The sequence below is a fragment of the Vitis riparia genome, chromosome 15 (genome assembly GCF_004353265.1).
Source record: "Vitis riparia cultivar Riparia Gloire de Montpellier isolate 1030 chromosome 15, EGFV_Vit.rip_1.0, whole genome shotgun sequence".
Lineage (NCBI taxonomy): Eukaryota > Viridiplantae > Streptophyta > Magnoliopsida > Vitales > Vitaceae > Vitis > Vitis riparia.
This window is the reverse complement of record NC_048445.1, coordinates 5,753,874-5,779,641: the sequence shown is the minus strand read 5'-3', so window position 1 is coordinate 5,779,641 and position 25,768 is coordinate 5,753,874. Positions and strand designations below refer to the sequence as shown.

The following is a 25,768-nucleotide window of genomic DNA, read 5'->3' as shown; positions in this document are numbered from 1 at the left end:
CACTTTTTTTTTCTCTGAAATGGAAATGACAAGAGAGAGGATGATTGGATAGGATGTTTTTGTCCCACGTGGGGGGTCGCACGTGGCCACAACTGCGGCGGTTGGAAGTTGATCATTTTCATAATTCATATATTCAGGACTTGAAGTCTGCCTGAACCTCCATCTACTTCTACTTCCACCCCCTTTGCTTCACGCAAACCCACTACTGCTTCTCTCTTCCCCTATCAAACGACGCCGTTTCTACTTTCTACCCTCCCTCTCGCTGCAGAGGGAGATGACTGGAAGCAAGGGAGATGGTGGTGGGCCATGCGGTGCCTGCAAGTTTCTTCGGAGAAAGTGCGTGAAAGGCTGTGTTTTTGCTCCTTACTTTGACTCCGACCAGGGCACCGCCCACTTCGCGGCCGTGCACAAGGTGTTTGGTGCCAGCAACGCTTCCAAGCTTCTTACCGGGATTCCCGCTCACAAGCGGCTCGACGCGGTGGTTACTCTCTGCTACGAGGCTCTGGCTAGGGTTAGAGACCCTGTCTATGGCTGTGTTGCTCATGTTTTCACTCTCCAACAACAGGTATATTTCTGGGTTTCTTTCTATTGCTAACTTGCGCCGGGGCTGTTTGGAGTTTTGGGTTGTTGGTCCGGCTCACGGTCCAGTGGAGACGTGGAATTTGTAACACCCTTTTTTGGTATATGGTTTATGGACTATAGTGGGTCTGAAAAAAATGGGTTGAGGAGTGCTACGCTAACGTGCGCCTAAGTCTGGTAGTTTTAAGCAGTGATGACTTTACAAATCAACTCCAGGGTCTAACCTTTCGTTAGGAAGTTTTAGGTGTCAGCTCTCAGTTCGTCTTCTTCATCCTCCTCTTATCTTGTTCTTTCTTCTTTTTTATTTTTTATTTATTTTTTACTACAAATGACGGTATGCTAAACATGTAGATGACAACCATGCATGCTAACTGAGCTAGGTACGGTGTATAATTGATCGAAGTGGGTACGTGGATTCTCGGTAGACCTGTAGAATTAAATCCAACAAGAAAAACTATTTACTTTAAATCATGAATTTGGAAAAAAAAAAAAAAAAAAACTGAGATGTCATGCTAACATGCGCCTGTCTGGGTTAACACAGTAAGCCAAGCTTTTTCCCCTTTTTAGATTAGGGTTTGTGAATTTCTATTTTGTATTCTCATATGCGTATCCATGCTAACATGCACCACGCCAATAGTTATGGGTTGCAAGTTTGCAACCATCAAATAAAGCATTCAGTCAAGGCCCCTGAACTTCTTCCTTTTGGAAATTCAGCTTTTATTTGATGGTTCTTGGGTAGTCAATCTTTTTCCACCAAAAAGGATTAGGGTTTCCACTTTCCACTCTTGGTCTACCCTCGGTTTTCCCAAAGAAAATAGTGGGAAAACTCATGCTAACACACGCTGGGACGAGTCACCGAGACAGAAAGAGCCGCCATATGTTAGTGGTTGTGGGTCTTGTTGCTTGCCGGAGCCACCAAGCAAACTTGGCAGCTCGAGGATTATTCAAGTGTTTGTAGTTTTGACTTCTGCGAAGAGATCCAAATAAAGTAATACTACTGTATTTATCCCCTATATATATATGTACTGTGAATCGGCAAGTGGGTGACCGTGCGAAAGAGTTGTCTTCTGTCATAGGGAAAAAAAATAGTAGCCATATTCATAGCTTGAAGAAGGCATAGATGGTTGGTTCATCCCAATATAGTAATGCTACTGTATTTATCACCTATACATATATACTGTGAATCAGCAAGTGGGTGAGTGTGCTAAATAGTTTTCTTCTTTGATAGGGGAAAAAAATAGTAGCCATATTCATAGTTTGAAGAAGGCATATGTGGTTGGTTCCTCTTCCAATTAATATGATAGCTAGGAATGATTTCCCGAGAAAAGTTTATATATATATATATATATAATATTTGAATTATTAGATCGATTTTGATCATTTTAACTAAAAACCTTTTATGACATTCGACATCACATCACACCAGCCGTATTCTAAGAGCCATCATTTGGGTGACTCATCTCCGGTTTAAGAACGACATTATTGCATCCCAACATGTGAAAACTCTCCTCTTAATCATATAGACTATTAACCATATAGACTTGTTTAACACTCCTATTAGAAGGATGACATAGTTCTATGAAGCTAATCTAGATTATGTTAGTTTTGGAGATAAAAATTTTCCAGCCAAGTTGTTCCCAGTTGCCCAGCAATTTCAGACATGCTGGGGTTTCATGGCAGACCAAGCTGGAAAAGCGTCCTCCATGTTTCATGGTCTGTCCAAATCGGTGCCCTCACTCCATATTATAATATATAGCACAGTTTTAGACCTTTTCGAAAGGACGTAGTCACCATTTGAAAATTGAAACTATAAAGAGGTAGCTGTGCTTACAGTTATATTATAGCAAATTAATAGTCTTAAGTCTTATTACCTATCAGCAAGCTAGGGCAATGACTGACTGATAATGGTTTGGTTTGTGATTACAGGTTATGAATTTGCAGGCGGAGTTGGCCTTCATTCAGGCCCGTCTTTCGACCTTGCAGCGCATTCCTTCGCTGGCACCGCCACCCCTACTGCCTGAAAGTGCACCGCAGCCCAATCTTCAGTCTGACTTTTTTAATGTTCCTCTACAATCACACGAGGCGTCAATGGAAGCTGCGGACTTCTGTAATAATTCAATGGACAGAGAGCTCGAGGATGGTGATCTCCAAACCCTAGCTCAAGAATTTGTCTCTAGATTCTTGCCCGGAGTAAAAGTCCGGGATTCGAGTTCTAACTAAAAGTTTCTGTTGCTCACTTGCATTAAGTTTCTTCTAACTTTTTCTGGCAAATCTCAGTTCATCATGTATGGATTCAATAGTCTAATTCAATAGCCATGCCTTCCCTTTTTATCACCAAAACATCGACTAGAAACCTTGTTGCTTTCTATACTACTCCATGCCTGCACCTCTCTGACTGATCAAATTAGTTTTGAATCCTGAATAATGGGCCTGTAATTGCATGTATCGTGTGTGCGATTAATAATTGGGCTCCATCAGAACCAAAACTTGGGCCGAAGAGCATGTTTGGCCAGCCCACTGAATATTTGGGCCAGTAGTTGTTTCTCTTTGATCTGCATTATCTCCAGAGCCCAATATAATGTTATGTCAGTTATACAATTTCACAGCCCAAATTTTTCTATACATGGCTAAAAAAATTAGAAATACGTGGTTTAATAAGTCTGCATATTATTTTTATCATAATTTTTAATTATTTTTATATTTTCTAATTTTTACAATTAGTTTTAATTGTATAAAATATAATCTATGTATTTATTATTAGTTTAAGGCTTTCCTTGATTATGTTTTCATGATAACAAAATGAAGTTAAAGTACTAATGCTTTTAATATTAAAGTTAATGTTTTAGTTTTTAAGGAAATTAAAATAAGTCAAGTACCTTGATGGCCGAATTGGGATTGATAAAGAGTCATCAAGGTTTTGGAAGAGAGAAAAAGTTTTTGATTAAGCTTCATGGATCCTCGATATGGAAAGCCTAACCGGTTGAACCGATTCTCTTATTGATTCAATAGATTTAAGGTAACCTTGACTAATTGACCTTAAAATAGCCGAAAAAGCTTCCTTTTTTAGTCTTAACCTTCCAAAAGCTTAAGCAATTCATTTTAAAACCGACATTTTTGAAAGAATTTAGTCTAAGATTTTGAGGAAAAATGTCTACCCATTCATTTTTAAGATTTTAAGATTACTTTTTAAGAAAATAAAGTACAAATGAATGCATTAAATGTGTATGGAAAATAATTTAATCCTAAGTACACCCATGAGATTCATCTAATAATTGGTCCTAAACCTTTTAACTCTTTAAGGATCCATATCTTCATGACATTTAAATCTCTTCGAGATATATTTTGAGGTTTTTTAAAATCAAAATTATCAATAAAACTTGAAACTTACTTGAATTTAAATGTTAATAAACTTAATTTTTGTTTTGTAATCATCAAAACCCTTGAGCTAACACTATCACATGTAAAAATAATATTGTCCTTTATTTTAGTGCTAAACTCTTTTAAATATCCAAGGTATTCTATTAAAACTACCCCAACAAAAATAAAATATTTTAAGATTAATTCCATTTACTTCTTTTCAGGTTCGATATAAATACATCTCATCACTATTGGTTTTAAATTTTATCAATTAACATTTCTATAAATTCATTCCATTTATAATTTCTTTTAAAGAGACTTTAGGTAAAAATGGTAAATAATTTTCTAAAAAATATATTTTATGGATGAAATACATATGTAGTATGCTAATCGATAACGTTTGAAACTAATAATGACTTATTATATTTATCCTAAATCTCAAAGGTGTTAACCTAGTATTTGGTGAAACTAGAAAAATGATATATTTTTAAAGCACAATCCAAAGGCTAAATGACCGAACTTTTATATTATACCAAAATATTTAGCCTTTTTACGTAACAATTCTGGTCAATAAAATTAGAGAAAGAGTTACTATGACTTTTGTAGTACTTCAGGTATCGTATTTAATGATTGACTTATAGAAATTGTCAATACTATAATAAATGAATTGTTTTTGTTTAAAACCTAAAGTAAAAAACAATATGTGAAGAATGTGAAACTAAGTAAAAAAAATTAAATTAATAACAAAATGAATATTGATTTTAAATTCGATTGATTCAAGTTTTGGGCTTTCCATAATCTAACATAGGGTATAGAAATTAGAGAAAATAAGGGTCTTTTAAGTAATATGATCTTAAGGTTTTGGGATCCTTAGTCTCTTGCAATCAAGTTGAGTTTTATAACTCAAATTTGCATTTGAAACCTAATTTTTTCTTTTGAAAACAGATTTCTAAAACCATCAAATGAATGAAATTGATTATCGGTTTAAAATTTGACTTTTTAACCCTTCCTACTTTTTATAACTTTGTTTTGGGGCAAATAAAGATAGAAAAGACGATGATAACTAATGATAAAACATTACTAAGAATCACTAGTATCGGGTAATAACTTACCTTATATTTCCCTAAACTAACTCACAAGGATAGAATTAAAAAAAAAACACGATAAATTGTCACCCAACCAATAATTAATCTTATTATTATAATAATTTACTCATTATCCCTATAGGTTTCCTAGCCTTTAGGTTTTTATGTTTCAAGCCCCAAATTAGTTTCTTAGCTTCTCATGAGGGTGATGTCATATTTACAATCCATAATAGGGTAAAAATCAATAATTTGAATCAACAGAAACTAAAAACAATATATTTAATAAAAAAGAAAAAGAAAACAAACAAAAGTTTTCGTCTTCTTCAACCTTCAATGTCAAACTCCTTGAAAAAAGATCCAAGATATCTAAAACCCAAAATTAAGAGAGTAAATATCATCAATTACCTAACATGTGTCACATTCTCATTAACCACTTATTACAAGAATATTTATTTAAAAATGGTTAAAAAAAAAAACAATAAAATGGTGATTTCTAGTCGTGTGGGCCCACTTAGAGTTGATGGAGTGCCCTAGATGTGATTCCCGAGGTAGAGGAAGCAAAACATCAAAGTTGCAGTGAGTGAATTCGAAATTGGGGTCATTTCGAATTGGATTTCGAATTCATAAGTTGAATTTCGAAATGATTCTTCAACTTTATACAATTGTTTTCAAATGACCATAACTTCTTTAGTTTAGCTCCGATTTGTACACTGTTTAAGGTGTTGTACTACTAACTTCACAAGCTTCGAAATGATATATAACATGCCTAAAATGGACTTCGAAAAGTATTTCAAATTTGTCATCAAAATCAAAGTACATGTTGTCACCAGATTTTGAGTTCCAAATTTTCATGCAATTGAATCTTGCTTCATGCCTCATTTATCATGTTTTCTTACCTTATTTCTTACTCCATAATGGTTATTTCTCATCTTCCAAACTTATGGTATCCTCGTCTTGCCTTTTCTTATGGTCCATGAGTCTTGACTCACTTATTTTCTCATTTGACAATTTCTTGATATTTCAAAATCTAAAGTGATTCAACTTGCACAATTTTCTTTCCTTAAACCTAAGATAAGTCTTCAAAATATAAGTTAAACTCATGGCTAGGACCTTAACATTGATTTAGGTTAAGTTATGTGATTTGAATATCTTTTGGTGTACAAATCATGTCGAATATATGATATTAGAACACATATTTTGACTCCAATCACTAAAGCAAACTTAAATTTGTACAAAAGGACTAAACCCCATTACTAACTTGCAAATTCACATGTAAAGGGATGGATATTGTTTCAACATAGAGTAGAATGACCAAATAAGTGACACTAGGCAATGAAAACTCATAAAATATGGCACACATTTTTTAACGCCCTACCAATACATACCTTTCTAAGCCTCATTACCTTTACTTTGACTTTGATTGTTGTTCTCATGCCAAGTCATCTCCATTAAGATACTGCAAGACCCACCTCTATAGTCATCTTAAAACATGTCTAACTCTTCAAAATAATAATAATAATAATAAAAAAGATAAAAAATAAAGAAAAGGAAAAAAATACCCACCCACTTGGTTTTAAATTTCAACTTTTAACCAAGTGAGATTCATATCCTCTTCAAACTCCCCAAAAAAAATCTTAATCACTTCCAATCAAATCCAAGATAAATTTGAACTTTTAACCAAGTGAGATTCATATCCTCTTCAAACTCCCCAAAAAAATCCTAATTACTTCCAATCAAATCCAAGAAAATCCAATTAAGTTAAATGCTAAAAATAAAATAAAAAAATCTAATTATTTTTCCAAATGAAAATGATAAGATTTATGTTTTATATTTGTAAGTGGATAAAAAAAATTGTTGGAAAACCCTAAAAAAAAGAGTAGGGCCCATTGGACCAATGTGTGTTACCCTAGTATAAAAGCACATAGGAGTAAGTGAGTAACCAAGTAGTAAAGAAAAGAGGAAAAAAAACATAGGGCAGAAACAAAGGGGAGAGAGTGAGAGAGGGGAAAAAAAGAAAGGGGGAAAGGCTTTGAGTCCCCAAAGATGTCAGAGAAACTGAAAAAAGGTTAGGAAAGATACTCCCAAGCCCCTCTCTCTCTCTCTCTCTCTCTCTCTCTCTGGTCTTCTTCTTCTGCTGCTGCTTCTGCGTCATCGTCTTCTTCGATGAATCCTCACAAAACAGAAGAAGATCATCTCTTCAATCCCCATGATCTTGACCCGCAAGCCCATATCATGGACCCCACCCATCTCCACACCCAATCCTCCCCCTCTTCCTCGTTCTCTCTCCCTCCGATCTCCGAAATCGTGCTATTTCGGGATGATGATGAGAACGATGACTCGCCGATGAGTCACAGCGAGTCCGACCCGGAAAACGACGGCGGCGGGGGAGGCGGCGCGGCCGACAAGCAGGCGCATCTTGCCCCGGCGTACATTAGTCCCGAGCCCCACATCTCCAACCAATTCTACACCTTTAACAGCGAGTCGCATGCCCTAATGATCCGGTGTATTTTGGAGGGCCGCCTGGCGTCGCCGGACGAGATCCGCGCAGCTACTCCCCGGGCCGTCCTAAAGAGCTGGCGCGCCGTGTGGAAGGATCGGAACGAAGACACGGCTTACCTCACGGCTTGGAAGCGCATCCAGGATAAGCTGACGGCGCGAGTCGACGCCGCTACTGGTAACCAATTCTTGTGTTTCAAGAACAATTCGCAGCAATTCGTTTCGCATATCAATCAATGGCAAGACATTGTGATGAGTTTTCACGGAGATGCCGATTTGAAGCACCTAGCGGTTAAAGAAACCATAGAGAGAATTAAACAAGTCTGGACTGTGGGTGCTAAATTCTATGGAATTCCCGAATCCTTCATTAGGGTTTGTGTGGCTGCGTGCCCAGTTTGCTCGGGCTCGTCCGGGTCAGCACCGAGGAGTAAACGGCGCCGTTTTGAGTATACCGAGTCCTTTGATGTGCCTGCGAAGGAGGTCCCCTCTAGGCTGCAGCAATTGGCAGCGAAGCATAAGGTTGTGCTTTGTATTAGGCAGAAGTATATTAGGTATAAGCCGTTTATGGCAGAGGTTAAGGATTATGCTTGTCATAGGGCGGGCGAGCCAGCTGCGAAGAAGTCAAGGATTTTGAAGAGGGAGCCATATGCCTCAAAGAGATGTGGGTGTGGGTTTCGAATTAGGGCAATTGTGCCCATTGCAAATTATAATGAGAAGGATAAGACTTTTGTGTATCAGGAGGAGGGGATGGCAGTGTTTAAGTTGTATGCAGTGCATTCAGGGCATGAGCCAGGGCCATTGGATGGGAATGCACGAATAATGCATCGGGTTGTTGGGCATAAAGGGGGGTATCTGATGGATCAGGAGATGGTCTATGGGATGGCTGAAGATGGGGAAAACGAGGGGTTTGGGTTGATTGGGAAGGAGGACGGGGATTTTCAGCTCTCAGTGTTGCAGCAGTTGCAGGAATTGAGGGCTGAAGTTGGGTTATTGGAAGGGAGAATTGGGAAAATCCCACGTGAGTTGTTGGGTTCAGTGTCTCGAGAGCTGTATGATATTGTGAATAAAGTTAGAAGTATAGGAGAAGATGGGTCGAAGGCAATTGGATTGCTTGCTGATAAGCCACATTCAGACGATGTGTTGGTGGGGGACAGTGAATTGGCACATTGGAGCAATCACCATCACGAAAGGATATATGGGAATGGTAAGGAGACAGAGTTGATTGAAGAAGATGAAGACAGTTTCGGGCGAACGCTCGGGGATGTTGCAACCTGGGATCAGATCCGAACAGACTGTAGGAGTGAGAAAGATCTGATGAGTGAGACCTGTAAGCCTGAAAAGTGGTTGAAATGCAGTGAGTTCGATGAGAAGAGCATTCTTGACTGTGAAGATACTAAACTAACCAAGCCCATAAGGCATGATGAGACTATAGTGACTGATGTAGGTCTTGTTGGTATACAGGTAGACAGTTTCTACTCAGAGAATTCGAAATGGTATGATTCTCCCTGTGGGTTGGACCCTGGTGCAGATTGCGGAGATAATGGATTCAGGAATGGGGGGATCGTGTAGAGTCTTATAGAGCTGGGCTGACCCACTCTAACATAGTTATGAGTTTATAATGTGCCATTTTGTTCTTTCTCATAGTTGGTAGTGGGTTGTACATTTATGTATACAGAAAAATGGAGCCTCTCACATGCTTTTAGGTATCTTTTGTGCGTGTGGTTCTGTAAAGTATACCCATTGGGCTTCCCTGCACATACCTTACTTGACAGCTATTTGTTGACCATGTTCTAGACCTCGAAAATTTTTATCTTTGTTCTTCCTATAAGGCATATCAGTGACTGTTCCTTTCCTTTTCCGTTTTCTTTCTATTCTATGAAGATCTTGTATTGATTATATGTGCAGCCCAGTTATGCTTTTTAATTCCTATTATTGCATTTTGAGTTGCATGAAAACTTTTCTTTGTTATGTGTGTTTGTTTTCTTTTCTGCTGGTTCATGCATCCTTCTAATGCAAGCTTGGTATTGCTCCTTACATGACAAACAGTTGAAGCCATTTTGTTGTGTCTTACCTCTTTGTAGTTATGGAGGTGATACCATTTTGCTGCCTTTGGATCAAAATCTTCAGAAGGTGCATAGGTGGTCCCTTGTTCTAACACTTCCTTGAGTTTCTAGCATTTCCCACTGATAGATTATTTTATAGTCTCATGTGAATTTTTTTAAGAGAAAGCAACATCTATTACAATGGATTGTTCTCTATTCTTTACTTTTACAGAGAGATAGAAAATGATTTAATTTGGTGTCCGTCCATTTTTTTTCTAAACGTTGTTGATATCTGTTCTAATTAAAAAAATCTATGCAATATCTACTTGGTCTTTGGATATAATGTGTTAAACTAATTTAATCTTCAACCAGTGAACGTATGATTCAATGGTATTTTTGTTGCACCTTATTGTGGGAGGTTGCAGGACCAAGACTTGCCACTGATTTTTGTCAGTTGATGGCGGTACCCTATTTCAGAATCTTTGTGTGTGTTTATTGGATATATTGGTGGTTAGACAGTTAGAGAGCTAATCCTTATTTGGACATACCACAAAGTTGGGAACATGGTTAATCAGCTACTTGCTTCAATTGCCCCTATTCTAAAAGATGAGATTGGTGGAAATGCTGGTATGGATTGTTACCTTGCTTCAAGTCACTGCTATTGACATCCTTTCCATGTGCTATGGGAGTGGGCACAGTTTTTTTTTTTCTTTTTTTTCTTTTTTAATGTTATTCATGTTGTGCAGTGAACCTACTAATTTTCGAGACATTGGTCTAATGTGATTATTGTTGCCAGTTGGGGAGTAACTGTAGATATAGGATTCTTCTTCTTCTCCTCTTCTCTCTCTCTCTCTCTTGGGAAAAGGATGAAATCGTCTCTCATCCCTTCTGCATTGAAGAAATTAAGGGAAAGGTTTAGGCATCTCAAATCTGTCATTTTCGGCCTTGCATTTTTTGAGGACAAATCAATAGTGAGCATCTGAGAAGGATGAATTTGTTCTGATTTGCAGAATGAAAGGGGTAGTCCGAATTTATTCTGACTGCTCTCACTTAACTATGATAATGGTTCCAGTTCCATTGAATCCTTGGGCTCTTTCACCTCTGGGAGGAGGGACCACTTCATGTGGCACTCAACAGTTTGGAATCCGACAATTAACATCCTTATCTTCTTTGCATCTTAAGGATGATACCTTCGAGGTTCAGAATTAATGGTTTGTGGGAGAATATTGAGTCCTAGGAAGGGGTGACTCAATTGGGGAATGGCATCAACCTTTCACCCGCTAAGTGGAGGGCCTGAACAGGAAGCCCCTCTATTTCAGACTCTATCAAGAAAGCAGTGTTTGAACATGTGAATTCAGAAATATACTTCTATTTCAGCTTCCAAATAGCTTCCATTAACTTCAGAGAAGTATGTGGTAACTACCTTTGTAGAAGTCACTTAAACAACTTCTTAGAGAAGCATGTGGTCAATGGGAATTGTTTGAGTGTTGAAATGATCAAAATACTACAGAATTAAGAATCTGATACATATTAATGTTACTTTAACAAAAAGTACTTCATGAACTTGCTTTCAAGGTATACTTTTTACATCCTATAGCTCAATGTTTTTTATTGGACCTATATCTCTTAGTGTTTTCAATTTTCTAGTTTATTTATTTATTTATTTTTAGAAGAAAATTAGAGATATAATAAATAGGTGTGAATCAATAAAATCTTGTAAAGGTTCTTATTATTTGACTGTTGAAAAATACTATTTAATTGAGCTTAAAACAGTGTGCAATGTTATAGGTTATTACACATGCATTAGTTGAGGACCTGCTCCTACCTTTTAAATATAAAATGTTGAATGACATGTTTATCGGGGCTCTGTAACACCTCCTATGTTGATTCTGCTGTTTGAACAAGTTTTGACATTCTTTCTTATTCTGTTGTTTGTACCAGGTCTAGTTGATCGATTTGTAGGATAAATGCCCTTGTATGCTTACTCATTCTCAATAAGTTCTCAATGCCAATTTATACAGCAAAAGAAGCTGCAACTTGAAAGCACCATGGATGTAGTGATACAGGTTTGCTACTTTTCCAAGAGTGTCCTGGTAATTGATGTATCTACCTAACATCAAGACTACATTATTAAACAATGTACTTTCAGAACTTGGTCATACTTTTTCCTAACACCCTCCTGCCCTTTGATATTGTTTATAGTATGGATTTGCTCAATCTTTCTATGATAAGTTGGTGCCAAAGTAATTCTTTTGTGATAATAACTTAAAATTCCATGCAATGCATGATAATCTCTATTTTTTTTTTTTTTGCATCAAACTTCTTTATATTCTTAAAATTATAGATTTCTGAATCCAAAAGGGTAGAGGATTTGAAAGTGTTAAAAGTTTCCACCCCCACTCCAAGTTTGTTGTTACCTGTACTTGTTAGGAGCCTAGGATATGTTTAATTAGGTTTGAAATATAAGGGAAGGTGGTGGAGTTCCATCTGAAACAGTTGTTTTCTCCTTTTTTATTCTTTTTTGCAAATTTCTTAATGTTTCCTGGACTCTTTTTTCCATTTTGTCACTTCATTATTATGCTTTAATTTTTACTAGGACCATTAATTATTTTTATGCCAGCACTTGCAATTTGTTTCATCCTATATTTCAGATATTACGGTAGTGTATGTTCTGAAATGCAGACTACATGTGAATGTGACAGCTAAAAGGAAATATCTCAAGGTTTAGAATCTACCTGAAAGATCAAAATTTAATTCTTTGTCTTTTCCATATATGAAATAGGAACGTAGAAGCATTTCAATGCATTCTCTAATTGCTGCTGCTGATATGTGCTGATTAACATGCATGTAGGAAATAAAAATGTGCTGATGTCTTTTGCCATATATGAAATAGGATTGTAGAAGCATGTCAATGTATTCTCTGAAACTACTTATCAAAAAAAAAATGTATTCAGCTGCTGATATCTGCCAAAGAACATGCATATGTCGGCATTTTTAAATTGTGGAACTCAATATAAAGTTGTTCAATGATTTATGATCTATTGAGCCCAGATGAACATCTTACATTTTAATATTATTGCTGACATAGTATAAATTCACACACACACACACAAATAAATTGATGAATTACAAAAAGTTGGGTTAGGGGAGTTCCGTTTCGAACCTGAAACTGCATCCTGGATGATGCTACCTCTTTGAAACTGACCTGATCTAAAAATGGAGAATGCAGATCACTGGTTTGTCTGACTGATCTACTTGCTGACCGCCTCCATTAATCTCAGTTCTGAAAGATTAAAAGTCAAAATCTTGATAATCAAAATGGAAGGAAATCTAAGGTACCCCAAACACTATAAACATTCAAAAAAAGAAAAAAAAAGGCTTAAACTCAATTGCCTTATTTAAAGGAAACCTGATGCTATCAATCAGTGTTCTCCAGGTTGAGCAATGATCTAGCACACCAACAGCCATTCTTGTGTAAATCTGCATTTTCAAGAAGGCTGTCTGTCCGCAATGGATCTGATCTGAAATTGGATAACATGGGTTGACCAGTCTATCTGATCTTTCTAGACGCCAAGTCCCATTACTCAATCTCAGATCTGAAGGACCAAAAACTTATGAACAATCAATTATTGATAATAGAAATGGGAAAAGACTACAAATCAAAGAAAAACACATAAAAAACATTGAAGAAAACAAAAAACTTAATCCCAATCGCCTCAATAGAAGGGTTACACTGATACTATTGCTGAAGCATTCAAATCACACAATTTTGAGTGTATAGAGAGAGATGAATAGATCTGATATGTGGAGGAACTCATAAGTGAACAGAAATGGAGTTAGAAGATTGGCTATTGGAATAAACATGAAGATTTGTCTTCCAGTGGCCATAGATTTTCTATAGCTCTAGGGTTTTTTATGGCCTCCAATAATGTGTGGCGGCGTGGGAATTGAAACGAGGATGTCAGATGACAACTCTAGCTATTTAAGGAGAATTAAAAAGTGATATTAAAAATTAGCCTTGTAAACCCGCTTAATTGCGTGGCTTCATGTTTGAATACCTTTCCATGTTTGTAGAGGGTAGAATGACTAGGATTATTTAGATTGCCAATTGCCAAACCTTAAAGCAAATCAAATTTTAGATTGAGCTTCGCAACAAAAGCGAGTATGTTTTCAAATGGTGTTCCACATGGATGGTGTATGAACAATTACAACCCTTATATGGTATATGTATCTTTATCCTTGTCTTTAGATTTGCTAGAATTTCCTTGTTCAACATCTTGTATGGTTGTTGAATTTTGAAATTGCTATCATGGATATAAAGTAAGGTCGTCTAGTTGTTTTTGGTAAAAACAAATTTCAAAGACATTTATTGAATGGATCTTGGTAAATATAGGATATCAGCCATGAGGAAATATAGGTGATGAGACTTGAGGAAGAGGAAAAGGCAGAGAAAGGTAGAAGGAGGGAATATGGTGGGGGTTGTAGTGTTGGTGGTGTTTGGTTTATGACAGACTAAGAGGACAACAATAAGAATGAGTGGAAATGATCCCCAAATTGGGATAGGGCATTAAGGACCACTTTGAAGGGAGTTAAGGAGGTAGGCTCAAGAGCTGTTAGGAGGCCAAAGTCCAAAGTATCCCTTTTTTTATCATTGTGCACATTGGGTGGGGGTGGGGGTGTTGGTGGTGTTTGGTTTATGATGGACTGTGAGAAAAGCAGGAAGAATGAGTGGAAATGATCTCCATGGGGATGGGGCATTAAGGAGCACTTTGAAGAGGACTTGAGGAGATAAACTTAAGAGCTCTTAGGAGACTAAAGTCCAAAATATCCCTTTGTTATTATTATGCACAAATGAACCATTGGGCCCTTTTTGTAGAGAGCCAATGTTGAAACCATTAGTCTATCAAACCTAGCAATGACAAACCTTCATAGACCTATATGCTTAAAAATTGATTTAGATTCGGAAAATCAAGCAAAATTTAAATTTTTTTGTTTTGATACAATCATAATTGACCACAATGATCGAGCGATTAGAAAGAAATTCTAGCTGCGGAATAAAAGAAATTAGTAAAAAAGTCCCTCAATGGTCATACAAATTAATCAACAATTTAGAAGAAGAGGAAGGAGAAATGGTTTGTTCGTCAATCACAACTTTCCTTTCTTTAATCCTAGTTGAAGCAGGTTTGACCCTCAACTTTCCTAGTTCAAGAACAGTGAGGACGGCTTCATGTGGATGTTTACAGGGGTATATGGCCCGATATTGAGGAGAGAAAGGGAGAGCTTTTGGGAGGAGTTGGGGGCTATTAAGGGGCTCTGGAATGGGCCATGGTGTGTGGCAGGGGATTTTAATGCCGTCCTAAGTCCTGAAGAGCGCAACAGAGGGGGGAGCTTGAATTCGAATATGAGAAGGTTCTTAGAAATCATAGAAGACTTAGAGTTAAAGGATATGCCTTTGGTAGGGGGCCCTTTTACTTGGAACGGAGGGGTGAATAATCAGACCTTCTCAAGGCTGGATAGGTTCTTGATTAATGAGGGTTGGGATATCCACTTTGGTGACGTGAGGCAGTGTGTCCTTCCAAGACCAGTTTCCGATCATTTTCCGATTCTGATGGATGTAGGGGGTGTAAGAAGAGGACCCTCTCCTTTTAGATTTGAAAACATGTGGTTGAAAGTGGAAGGTGTGAAAGAGCTTATGAAGTCTTGGTGGGAGGGGGTCAGATTCAATGGATCAGCAAGTTTTATTTTGGCTGAAAAAATTAAAGTGCTGAAGGCTAAGCTGAAGGAGTGGAATAGAGACTCATTTGGCAGGATTGAGCTCAGAAAAAATGCGGCATTGGAGCAGGTGCAGTTGTGGGATGCAAAGGAGAAAATTAGCAGACTGAATCTGGAAGAGCTGGAAGCTAGGAAAGAAGCGAGGGAGGATTATAAAAATGGGTTTTAATTGAAGAAATCAGCTGGAGGCAAAAATCTAGGGAAGTGTGGCTGAAAGAGGGGGACAGAAATACGGGTTATTTCCACAAGATGACTAATGCTCACAGGAGGAGGAATAATGTGGACAGAATCAAGATTAATGGAGCTTGGTGCACAGAGGAGAATGGAATTAGGGAAGGGATCCTCAACGCTTTTAAGTTACTGCTGTCCAGTTCGGGGGACTGGCGTCCTTCTATATCCGGGCTGCAGTTAGAGACTCTGGATCAGTTGGATGCTAGTACGTTGGAGAGCCCGTTCACGGAAGAGGAGGTGTTCAATGCATTGATGAGTTGCAATGGGGATAAAGCTCCAGGACTAGATGGACTCTCTATGGCTTTCTGGCAATTTGCTTGGGATTTTGTGAAGGCGGATGTGTTGTGTTTTTTCAAGGAATTCTTTGAAAATGGAAAATTTGTTAAAAGCCTAAATGCAACTTTTTTGGTCTTAATTCCAAAATAGCGGGAGCTGAAGATTTGGGGGACTTTAGGCCTATAAGCTTGGTGGGAAGCTTGTATAAGTGGCTGGCCAAGGTTTTAGCCAATAGGCTAAAAAAGGTGGTTGGAAAGGTGATTTCCAAGGCCCAAGGGGCGTTTGTGGAAGGAAGACAAATACTAGACGCAGTACTGATTGCCAATGAAGCCATTGATTCGACTCTGAAAAATAATGAGAGTGCCATCTTAGGCAAATTGGACATAGAGAAGGCCTATGACAATGTGGACTGGACTTTTATTCTCAGAGTTATGCAGAAAATGGGTTTTGGGGAGAAATGGATCAGATGGATTAAATGGTGCATTTCGACTGCAAGTTTTTCTGTGTTGGTTAATGGAACCCCTACAGGTTTCTTCCAAAGTTCAAAGGGATTGAGGCAGGGTGATCCCTCTCACCCTATCTCTTTGTTATAGCAATGGAGGTTTTTAGCGCTTTTCTCAAAAGGGCTGTAGAGGGAGGCTTCTTATCGGGGTGTAGAGTCAAGGGGAGAAATGAAGAAGGGGTCCTTATATCCCATTTGTTGTTCGCCGATGATACTTTGGTGTTTTGTAAGCCGTCTCAAGACCATTTGACTTATCTTAGTTGGGTGCTTATGTGGTTCGAGGCCGCTTCGGGATTGAGAATAAATTTGGAAAAAGTGAACTCATTCCTGTAGGAAGGATAGAGAATATGGACGACCTGGCTTGGGAGTTTGGGTGCAAAGTGGGTAGTTTGCCGTCCACATATTTGGGGATGCCCTTGGGGGCTCCTTTCAAATCAACATCAGTTTGGGATGGAGTGGAAGATCGCTTCCGTAAAAGGCTAGGAATGTGGAAGAGACAATACTTATCCAAAGGAGGGAGGACGACTTTAATTCGAAGCACGTTATCGAATTTACCAATCTATCTTATGTCTTTGTTGTGCTTACCAAGTGTAGTCAGACGGAGACTAGAAAAGATTCAAAGGGACTTCCTTTGGGGTGGGGGTAATTTGGAGCAAAAGCCTCATCTAGTGAGATGGGAGGTGGTGTGCTTGAGTAAGAAGAAAGGGGGCTTAGGGGTAAAAAACCTATATATTCTCAACAAGGCTCTTCTTGCTAAATGGAATTGGCGGTTTGCGAATGAGAGAGAAGCTTTATGGAATCAAGTGATTAGAGGGAAATATGGAGAAGAGAGAGGGGGTTGGTCCACTCGGGAAGTGAGAGAGGCTCATGGCTTGGGGTTGTGGAAAGGGATAAGGATGGATTGGGAGTTAGTGAGCAATAGGTTGGTCTTCATTGTTGGTAATGGAAGGAGGGTGAGGTTTTGGAGGGATAAGTGGTGTGGGGATTCTCCTTTGTGTTCGTCCTTCCCGTCTCTATTTGCTTTGACTGTTGATAAGGAAGAAAGTGTGGTAGATGTTTGGGATTCCTTGGCGGAGGGGGGAAGGGGGGTTGGAATCCATGCTTTTTAAGAGCTTTTAATGATTGGGAGGTAGAGGAAGTGTCAAGTTTTATGGAGCGATTACATCGACACAGAATTATTGAGGAGGTGGAGGACAGGGTATCTTGGACTGAAACTAAGAGTGGTAAATTCTCGGTCAACTCTCTATACTTGGCCCTTGAAGCGGGGGGTTCGGCTCGGTTTCCTTCAAGCCTTATTTGGAATGCGAATGTGCAGCCCAAGATTAATTTTTTTGCATGGGAGGCTACGTGGGGCAAAGCACTAACCTTGGACAAGGTGCAGAAAAGAGGATGGACTTTGGCAAATAGATGTTTTTTGTGTCTTGAGAATGAGGAGACCATAGACCATCTCCTTCTTCATTGTTCAAGAACAAAGGTGTTATGGGATCTTCTTTTCACAGTTTTTGGAGTTTCTTGGGTGTTGCCTTCTTCTGTTAAAGAAACACTTCTAAGCTGGCATGGTTCTTTTGTGGGCAAAAAGCGTAAGAAGGTATGGAGAGCGGCTCCTCTGCACATTTTTTGGACGGTTTGGAAGGCGAGGAATTGCTTGGCTTTCAAGGATGATATATTGTCAATTCAAAGATTGAAATACTCTTTTATTCTCTCTCTTTGGGCTGAAACAAAATTGTTCATAGTTGATAGCCCTCTAACTATAGCTAATTTCATAGATTGGATGGGCTTCAATTAGGGTTGTTTTTTGGGGCCTTTTGTTCTTTTAGCATTTTCTTAAAGGAGGGTGTATAGGTTTGTAACTCTTGAGTCGCCTTCTTGGTGTCTCTTTCTTTAATAGAAACTCTTTTACCGATCAAAAAAAAAAAAAAAAAAAAGGTTTGACCCTTGTTGGACGTATCCCTCCTTGATGAACCTCAACTTTTATCTGCCATTGTCAACTTGTCTTAAAGAACTTGGTGGTGGGAAGGCCATACACTATTAGGGTGCACCAAACCCATGTAATCCTCCTTCTAACTTGGTCATGCTTAATAGCATCAAGTTGCCCCATCCTAAGTGAGACATTACTAAGAGAGTATGGAGACAACATATGGAGGACATGAGTAGAATAAACTAGGAAAAAAATCAACTTCTCATGGGAAAGTGCACACTAAGACCACTCCTAAGAATGATATGGTCATTGCTATGTTGTTGGTGTGAGGATTTATGTTAGTATCGCCTAAGTGGGGGTCAATTCGACAATGACACATCACTATGAGGGGTCAGAATGACACGACCCATGTAAGGGTCAATTCAACACCACCTCAACAGGCGGGTTTTGAGTTGACGCCACTATCATTAGGAGGGTCATGTCTATGGAGGCTCTTAAGGGGTCACCTCCACAAACTAAGAAGGGTGACCCCTTTCCTTGCTTAATGCATGGGGAGGAAGAATGGTACTTTACTCAGCAGGTATCCTCCTATTTGGAGGTGATAGGCACATCACTTGAAATTTCCACAGGCAAGCACCTACAATATAGTCATCTATTACTAACCATACTGTTCATGATTTCTAGCTTAACATACGGTATATTGGTGTTGAGTGCGTGTGTGGTGATGCAAGAGACTTGGGTTGCATGAATAGAGAATTATCTGGTAGATGTGATGATGTACTGTAGGTTGTCTAACATGTCGCATCAGCACATATGATATGGGTACATAAGTCTATTTGAGTGCAAAATTGGACATTAAGAATATTGAAAACAACTCAATAGTAAAAAAAATCCTATGCACCTTGAATATATATTTTTTAACAAAAAAAATCTAATCCTAAAAGGAACTTGTGTCAATACCAAAATCAAGATATTGTAAATGCCAAATTTCCTAATCTAATTGATCTTTGGGAATCTTTGTTTTCATTAAAATTCAACATCATGAAAGAAAAAACTCGTTTTCAAAATTTTCTTTCTATTCGCAAATATTCTATATATTCATATGCGCCTAACCAAAAAAAAGAGAGGATGGATTGGGGTGGCTGCATGGTAGGGGCTGCCTAGGACCACAAGAAGTATATAGGAGGACTGAAAATAAAAACAATGTTGCAAAAACCATCTACTCCAAACCTTTCAAATCTCTTGGTCCTTGTAGATGAATCTTATACATGGTGGAGAGAGATGATTGACCATCTCTTTCGATATTATCCAATAATTGTGGGGCTATGGCATAATCTGTTCAAACAAGCCTGGATGGATTGGGTCAGCCTAGGAGCATATGTAACATGATGATCATTTCATATGCGGATTTGTGGAGCTCCTTTAGAGGCAACGCCTTTTAGCAAATCTCATCTTAGATTGCTTTTGATTGTGTGACGAAAGAGAAATGTTAGGATATTTAAGGATAAGTGAAGGGGAGGACGTTGGAGACATTGTAGGATTTACTATACTTCTATTCCTCTTTTTGGGTCTCTTGTATTGACGCTTTCGAAGGCATTTCCTTCAATGTTATTCAACTTAATTGGCATTCGATGTGTTTGAACAACAATGAGAGGAGCTTAGTCCGAGTTTGAGGAGGTGATATTATGTATATTCCTTTGTGGTCTAAACCATTTTGTATAGGTCTCTTTGTTAAGTGGAGGAGTTTAGTTATATTTTGATAAGGTTTTTTGTAATTGTGAGGATGATTTCTTATTCTTTTCATGTATTTTTTTTTATCTATAATTGATACATTTTTGTTTCCGTTAAAAAAAAAAAATACACACACACACACACACACACACACACACACACACACACACACACACACACATATATATATAGATGCCTTTTTTTTTTTTTTTTAAATGCTATTTACTCCAAGTCAAACCTTAACCTCATTTTAGCGTTCTATTTTCACCGTTTGAGGGTTTCTCTAACATGAAAGTAAAGTGATGTAGGACAACCCTAGGATGGTTGCCTACACTCAAAGGTAGGTGGGCTAGGGTTTTGTTTTAGGATATAAGGAGAGGAACAAGGAATAAAGTTTATGGTAGAGAAAAAAATAAGATAAGGAGTAGAGAGAAAGAAGAAAACAACGAAGAAAAGATTGAAAACCTTAGAGTCTCACTAAAGTCTTCTAGGAGTCTCACCTAGAAGAAAATCAATGAAGTCTCACCATCGATGGTTGTAACCTTACAATGAAAGAAAACATAATATTACTAATATCAATCATCCATTTGATTTACATTGATTAGCTTATTTATAGGCTTCTCTAAGAAATCCAAAGTTTACTAGGACTCTAATAATCTATTATGATTCTAATTTTAATTATAACATTCAAAGTCTATTAGGACTCTAATAACCTATCATGACTCAAATTCTAATTATATTATAACTCAACTAGCTAATCGTAATTTGATTCCAACAAATATTAATCCTAATTTAATTTTAAGTAATATTAATCTTACTTTTATTACAACTAATACTTATATCTTGAAGATTTATCCTCATCACAAAGATTTTGCGGAAGAGCTCTTTCAAGCCAACTCAGATCTCTTCAGTCCATTAATAATTCTTCTATTATGCTCTTTCCATATGCACCAAAATATACACAATAGAGGGGTCTTCATCCTCAAGAGTCTAGACCCTCTTCCGAGCCTTGTTAAAACCATGCAAACCAAATGTGTTTTTGATGGATTGAAGCAAGAACGCAGATAATCCAAATAAGGAAAAAACTAACCACCACAAAATATTAATACACCTGCAATGGAGGAGGATATGATTAGCTCAATTCCTCCATGTGCCTGCACACACCATACTGATTTACTGATTTTCAAACCCTTATTGGAAGCTAGTTGGTCATGAGGATTTCCCCCGCATTACTTCCCAAAGAAGATCCCAACTCTACAAAGAGCACTAGCATCTGAACTCTCAGATACAGAGAAAAGGCTCCTGAATGTGATGGCATCTAAAGGACTTCATGGAGAAGCACTCTGACTTAGAAATACTCCATGCTAACCCATCTTCTCTTCCATTGCAGAGCTGCAAAAATGACTCCACCAGCTCTACTTCCTAATCAAGAAATCTCCTTGGCAATCTCAGGTTTAATGAAAGGCCTCATTTTTTTGCCACAAATCAGATACCTAACATCTTTGTTGGCAAGAATACTAAATAGGTGGGAAAGTAGCCTCTCAAAGCAGACCCCTCACACCACACGTCATGCCAAAATTTGGTTTTGGAACCATTGCCAACTGAAACACAGGATTGAGATTTGAAAAAAATCCTAACAATTAACTTCGAAGAAGTTGTTTCATCATGCTCCATTTCTTTCTTAAAGCACTGACCACCTTCCTCCTCTCATACTTTCCCATTATAACTTCCCCCACAAGCTGTTGCAATACAAAGAAGATCTTCACAACCACCACTTATCTTGAAAAGACTTATTGGGCACCTAGCTTCTAATACCCACCCCGCTCTTGGGGTTTGGAGAGCAACAGTAGACTACTTAACTAAGTGCATTTTCCTCTCCACAAGTCCTCAACTTGAAAGGAAATTGTGTTGAATCTTTTCATGGTCCTTATTCTAACTGTTTATGGGATCAAAAAGGAAGACATGAAGTAAATTAGTATACTATAAATGACTCATCAAAATAAAAAATAAAAAATTAGTATACTACAAATGGTTCTTTCTACAGGTGTTTGTCTTTGCCCCTTAGACAAATACCGTCTTTTCCAAGGGGTTCATCTTCTTTTAAAAGTTTGTTTTAAAAATGGGACTAGACTGGTTGAACCATTGATCAGACCCTGGTCCACGCATCGACTGGACCCTAGTCCAGTTCAGTTTGCACTTTGAGTCAAAGGACCTATTGAATTGGCATTGAACTGGGCTGACCTGACTGACTGTTGAACCACAGAATTTGTGGACTGGTCTGTCAGGTTTACCTTTTTTCCTTTTTTTTTTCTTTTCCTTTCCCTTTGGGCTTTTTTTTTTCTTTTCCTGTAGGGTTAAATACTGATTTTATACTCCTTTGCATCGATGTGGGATGAATAATTTGTGATAAATGTCCAACAAAGTAAGCAAAATGGGAGCTTGAACCATGGACTCCAAGGTCTCCAAGGGAGTGTAACCATGGGGTTGCATATCTTTTTTGTTACAAATTTCCAAACAATATATAAAATAACATTAGTTTTGTAATAATAAATATGAAAATAATGTAATATTTTTTAAAATTATAAAGTAATAGGATATATAACTTTTAATATTTTGATAAATTTAAATAATATATTTTTGCTTTTCATTTTCAATATATCTTCACATTTAAATATTATACATATTTTATTTAATAAAATTTAAAATAGTAATACATTTATATTTATCCCTAATTTAATTTGATAATATCAAAGATGAAAAAATAAATATTATTGGTTTTAAATTTCTTTATATATATATATATATAAATTTTTATAATTATTTTTAGCTTTAATAAAGTATAATTTATATATTTATAATGTCACCGATTTGACTAGTTCAACCATTGATCCGACCATTAAATTATTAATCTGTAACTTTTCTGATTCAATGATTATTCGGTTTTTAAAACATTGCTTGAAACTCCTCTCAATTAAGTCCCTAAAAAAATTGACCTTAAACTGTGGCCCCCAAAAGGCATAACTAAATATATGGCAGGTAGCTTTGCCACCCCAATCAGGAATCTTTCTAAAAACTCCTGTGTTGGTCATGGTAGGATTTAATGTAATGTATTTGAGTCCACGTTACATGGACATTTCAAATGGTACCCATGTTGATAGGATATAATATAACATATTTGAGTCCATGTTACATGGGCATCTCAAATGTCAAAGGTACCCATATTGATAACATATTTGGGAGTATGTTATGTTGACATTTCAAATGTCTAATGTACATTGCTATGGGTGTGAGGTATGTGTAAAACGTAAATACCATTGGTTACCTGGTCCTCTGGTGTGGCTAACAAAATCTTAGAGCAGCGTATTCTTCCCTTCCCGGTAAACATGACTATTTTGAAATGAGCAAGAATTCCATTTCAAATGCTTTTTATTATATTGACACTTAATGTTTTATGCTAGGGTCTGGAAAAATGAAAGGTTGGACTCTTGGACAATTTGGGTGTGGCTACAATGTCTCAAGGCTGAAGAATTTGATAAATTCAAAAGCTAGACAATTATAACTCATGTACCCAAGTCCCAAGTGCATGTGACATAAGATTCAGCTTATAATTAATAGCAACAATACAGCTGACAACTTGATTCATATGGAAATGATATTTCACTCACTTGTGGTTTGATTGATTAAAGCCCATGTGGGTGCTTTAAGAGGAGTACAATGATGTTGTTTTATGAATGCCTGTATAGTGAAATACTTAATTATGATTGTTCTATGCCTAATATATCTTTCATATCTGCAATATGTGCTTCCAGATGATGTTTCCCTATATTTCTAGTCTAAATCATCTCTATTTTCATTGGACAATTCATACCCAAGTACTTCAATCTGCCGTGCTTAATATGCTGAAACTTCTTCATTTTTCTTAAATTTTTCCCCTAGCAGATTTGTAAGTAAATTTTCAAATCCATACTCACCTGAGTAAGTTTTTTTTATTGTTGTATACCTGTGCTGTAACTGCACTTTTTTCATGTTTTAGCAATACCTCTTGGAAGTGCTCAAGTGGATACCGGCACAACTTACATCTCTCTCTCCAACTCCTATGTGTAAGCATGGTTGTGAGCTGAAATTATTCTTTGATAATTCACTGATCAACAATCCAATGATATCTGGAGAAACAAAAACTTTGATGATATACTCCAGAAGTTCTCTCCATAGAGGTGTAGATGTGTTGGCTGAATTAGGGTCCCAAGAAAAATAACATATGTGGTTTGATTATCTTGGTGCGCATGTTTTTGCTTTTCAGATTCAATTATACATTATATGTAATGATGCTATATATCGAGTAGTCTTCAGTTTATGGGATGATTGTAGAAAAAGACACAGCAGACCACACTTGCAAAGCTATATATGTACAAAATACGAGGTCATGAAGTGGCATCTTTTCCTGGTTCCATGCTTTACTGGATTATCATGTCTTTTATCATTCCCTGTTGGTATTCCCTTGACTGATATTACGGTGCTTCCATAAAAAAAAAAACTGGCTGGTTTTGCCTCTATGCTTTGAGGATGAGGTGACAATGTTACTGATCTTTGATATAGGTTATATATACTGCATCACCTACTCCAAGGCAGTATTCTTTTGGATCCATTTAGTCGACACTCACTCTCCTTGTTTATGATTCACAAAGTTCTAATATGGCAATGCTTTCATTGTTTTCCTAATTTAGTCAGACTCTTCCTCCTTCAATTGATTCAGAAACATGGAGGCCTAACACCTTTCCACTCTGTCCAGGTACACACACCAGGTCATGGGCAGAACTTCACCATCTAAGAAAGGGAAACTTGCTGCACATGATGTCAAAGGCAAAGCTTACTTCAAAGAGGTGTACATATGGAGAGGATTTACTTGCCTGTCTCTCCAGGTGAAAGGTTTATCATAATGGTACGCTACAACTCGCCGAATAGTAATGGGTGCTGCTAAAAGGTCTCCTGCAGCTCCTGGCATATTTGGAGGCCCCTGCTTTCAACACAAGAGTGACATACTATTACCAGTATGAGATGGCTGCCATGTTCTTGAATTTTACCCTCCCTGGGTAAGGTTGGTTATTAGAATGAATTTGAAACTAAGTAGCTAATTTTGTATGTGATTGAGAGAATATACCATTAACTTTGGTGGTTACTAGATTGGAGCTGAATCCGACTGCCCAATTTTGTATGCGTTTTGAGCTGATCTGAATCCGAGTACGTTCATGGGAACTTGCTGCAGGCTGGTTTGTGTTCTTTTGGTCCCTACTGCAGGTGAGTAGATGATATTAACCTCATGGCAGCTTGAGGTATATATAAATATATATATAACCTTTCGGCTACTTATGCTTCGGAAAATATAAGAAAAACAAAATAAAGAAATCAATAAAAATTAAATTTGAAGTCAATAAAATATTTTAAATTTATTTTACTTGTTTTAATTTTTTAATATAAATAATAAATAATTTAAAAATGTATAGGTTTTTGACAAGTTTTAATTACATTTGATTTTTTCATAGTTTTTAAAATACAATTAAACATAAAAAAACATCAAAAATTTTCTTTTAACATTTTTCTTTTTGACCTGTTTTCGAAAACAATTTTTAAAAATAGGTTTTAAAAATTGTTTTTGAATTTTTGTAAAATAAAAGTCTGTTTAAAAATTTTAAATATTTTTAATTTATTTTTAATATTTTTAAATATGATTTTTATATCTAGTATTTTATTTTTAATAATTTATACATTTGAATAATTATTT

General features: G+C 37.1%; 2 protein-coding genes and 1 long non-coding RNA gene across 3 annotated transcripts; all 3 read left to right on the top strand.

Annotated features, from left to right (window-relative positions):
• Positions 1 to 188: 188 nt before the first annotated feature.
• Positions 189 to 2,965, top strand: LOC117931849 (LOB domain-containing protein 19). Its single transcript, XM_034852920.1, has 2 exons — positions 189 to 565; positions 2,506 to 2,965. Exons 1-2 carry the CDS (start codon positions 275 to 277, stop codon positions 2,797 to 2,799), a joined length of 585 nt encoding a protein of 194 aa, XP_034708811.1. The 5' UTR covers positions 189 to 274; the 3' UTR covers positions 2,800 to 2,965.
• Positions 2,966 to 6,985: 4,020 nt separating this feature from the next.
• Positions 6,986 to 9,413, top strand: LOC117932094. The gene has a single exon (XM_034853135.1). It carries the CDS (start codon positions 7,185 to 7,187, stop codon positions 9,084 to 9,086), a length of 1,902 nt encoding a protein of 633 aa, XP_034709026.1. The 5' UTR covers positions 6,986 to 7,184; the 3' UTR covers positions 9,087 to 9,413.
• Positions 9,414 to 12,288: 2,875 nt separating this feature from the next.
• LOC117932095 lies at positions 12,289 to 20,100 on the top strand. The gene is made up of 2 exons (XR_004654111.1): positions 12,289 to 14,740; positions 18,267 to 20,100. It is a non-coding gene; the product is annotated as an uncharacterized LOC117932095 (long non-coding RNA).
• Positions 20,101 to 25,768: the final 5,668 nt, after the last annotated feature.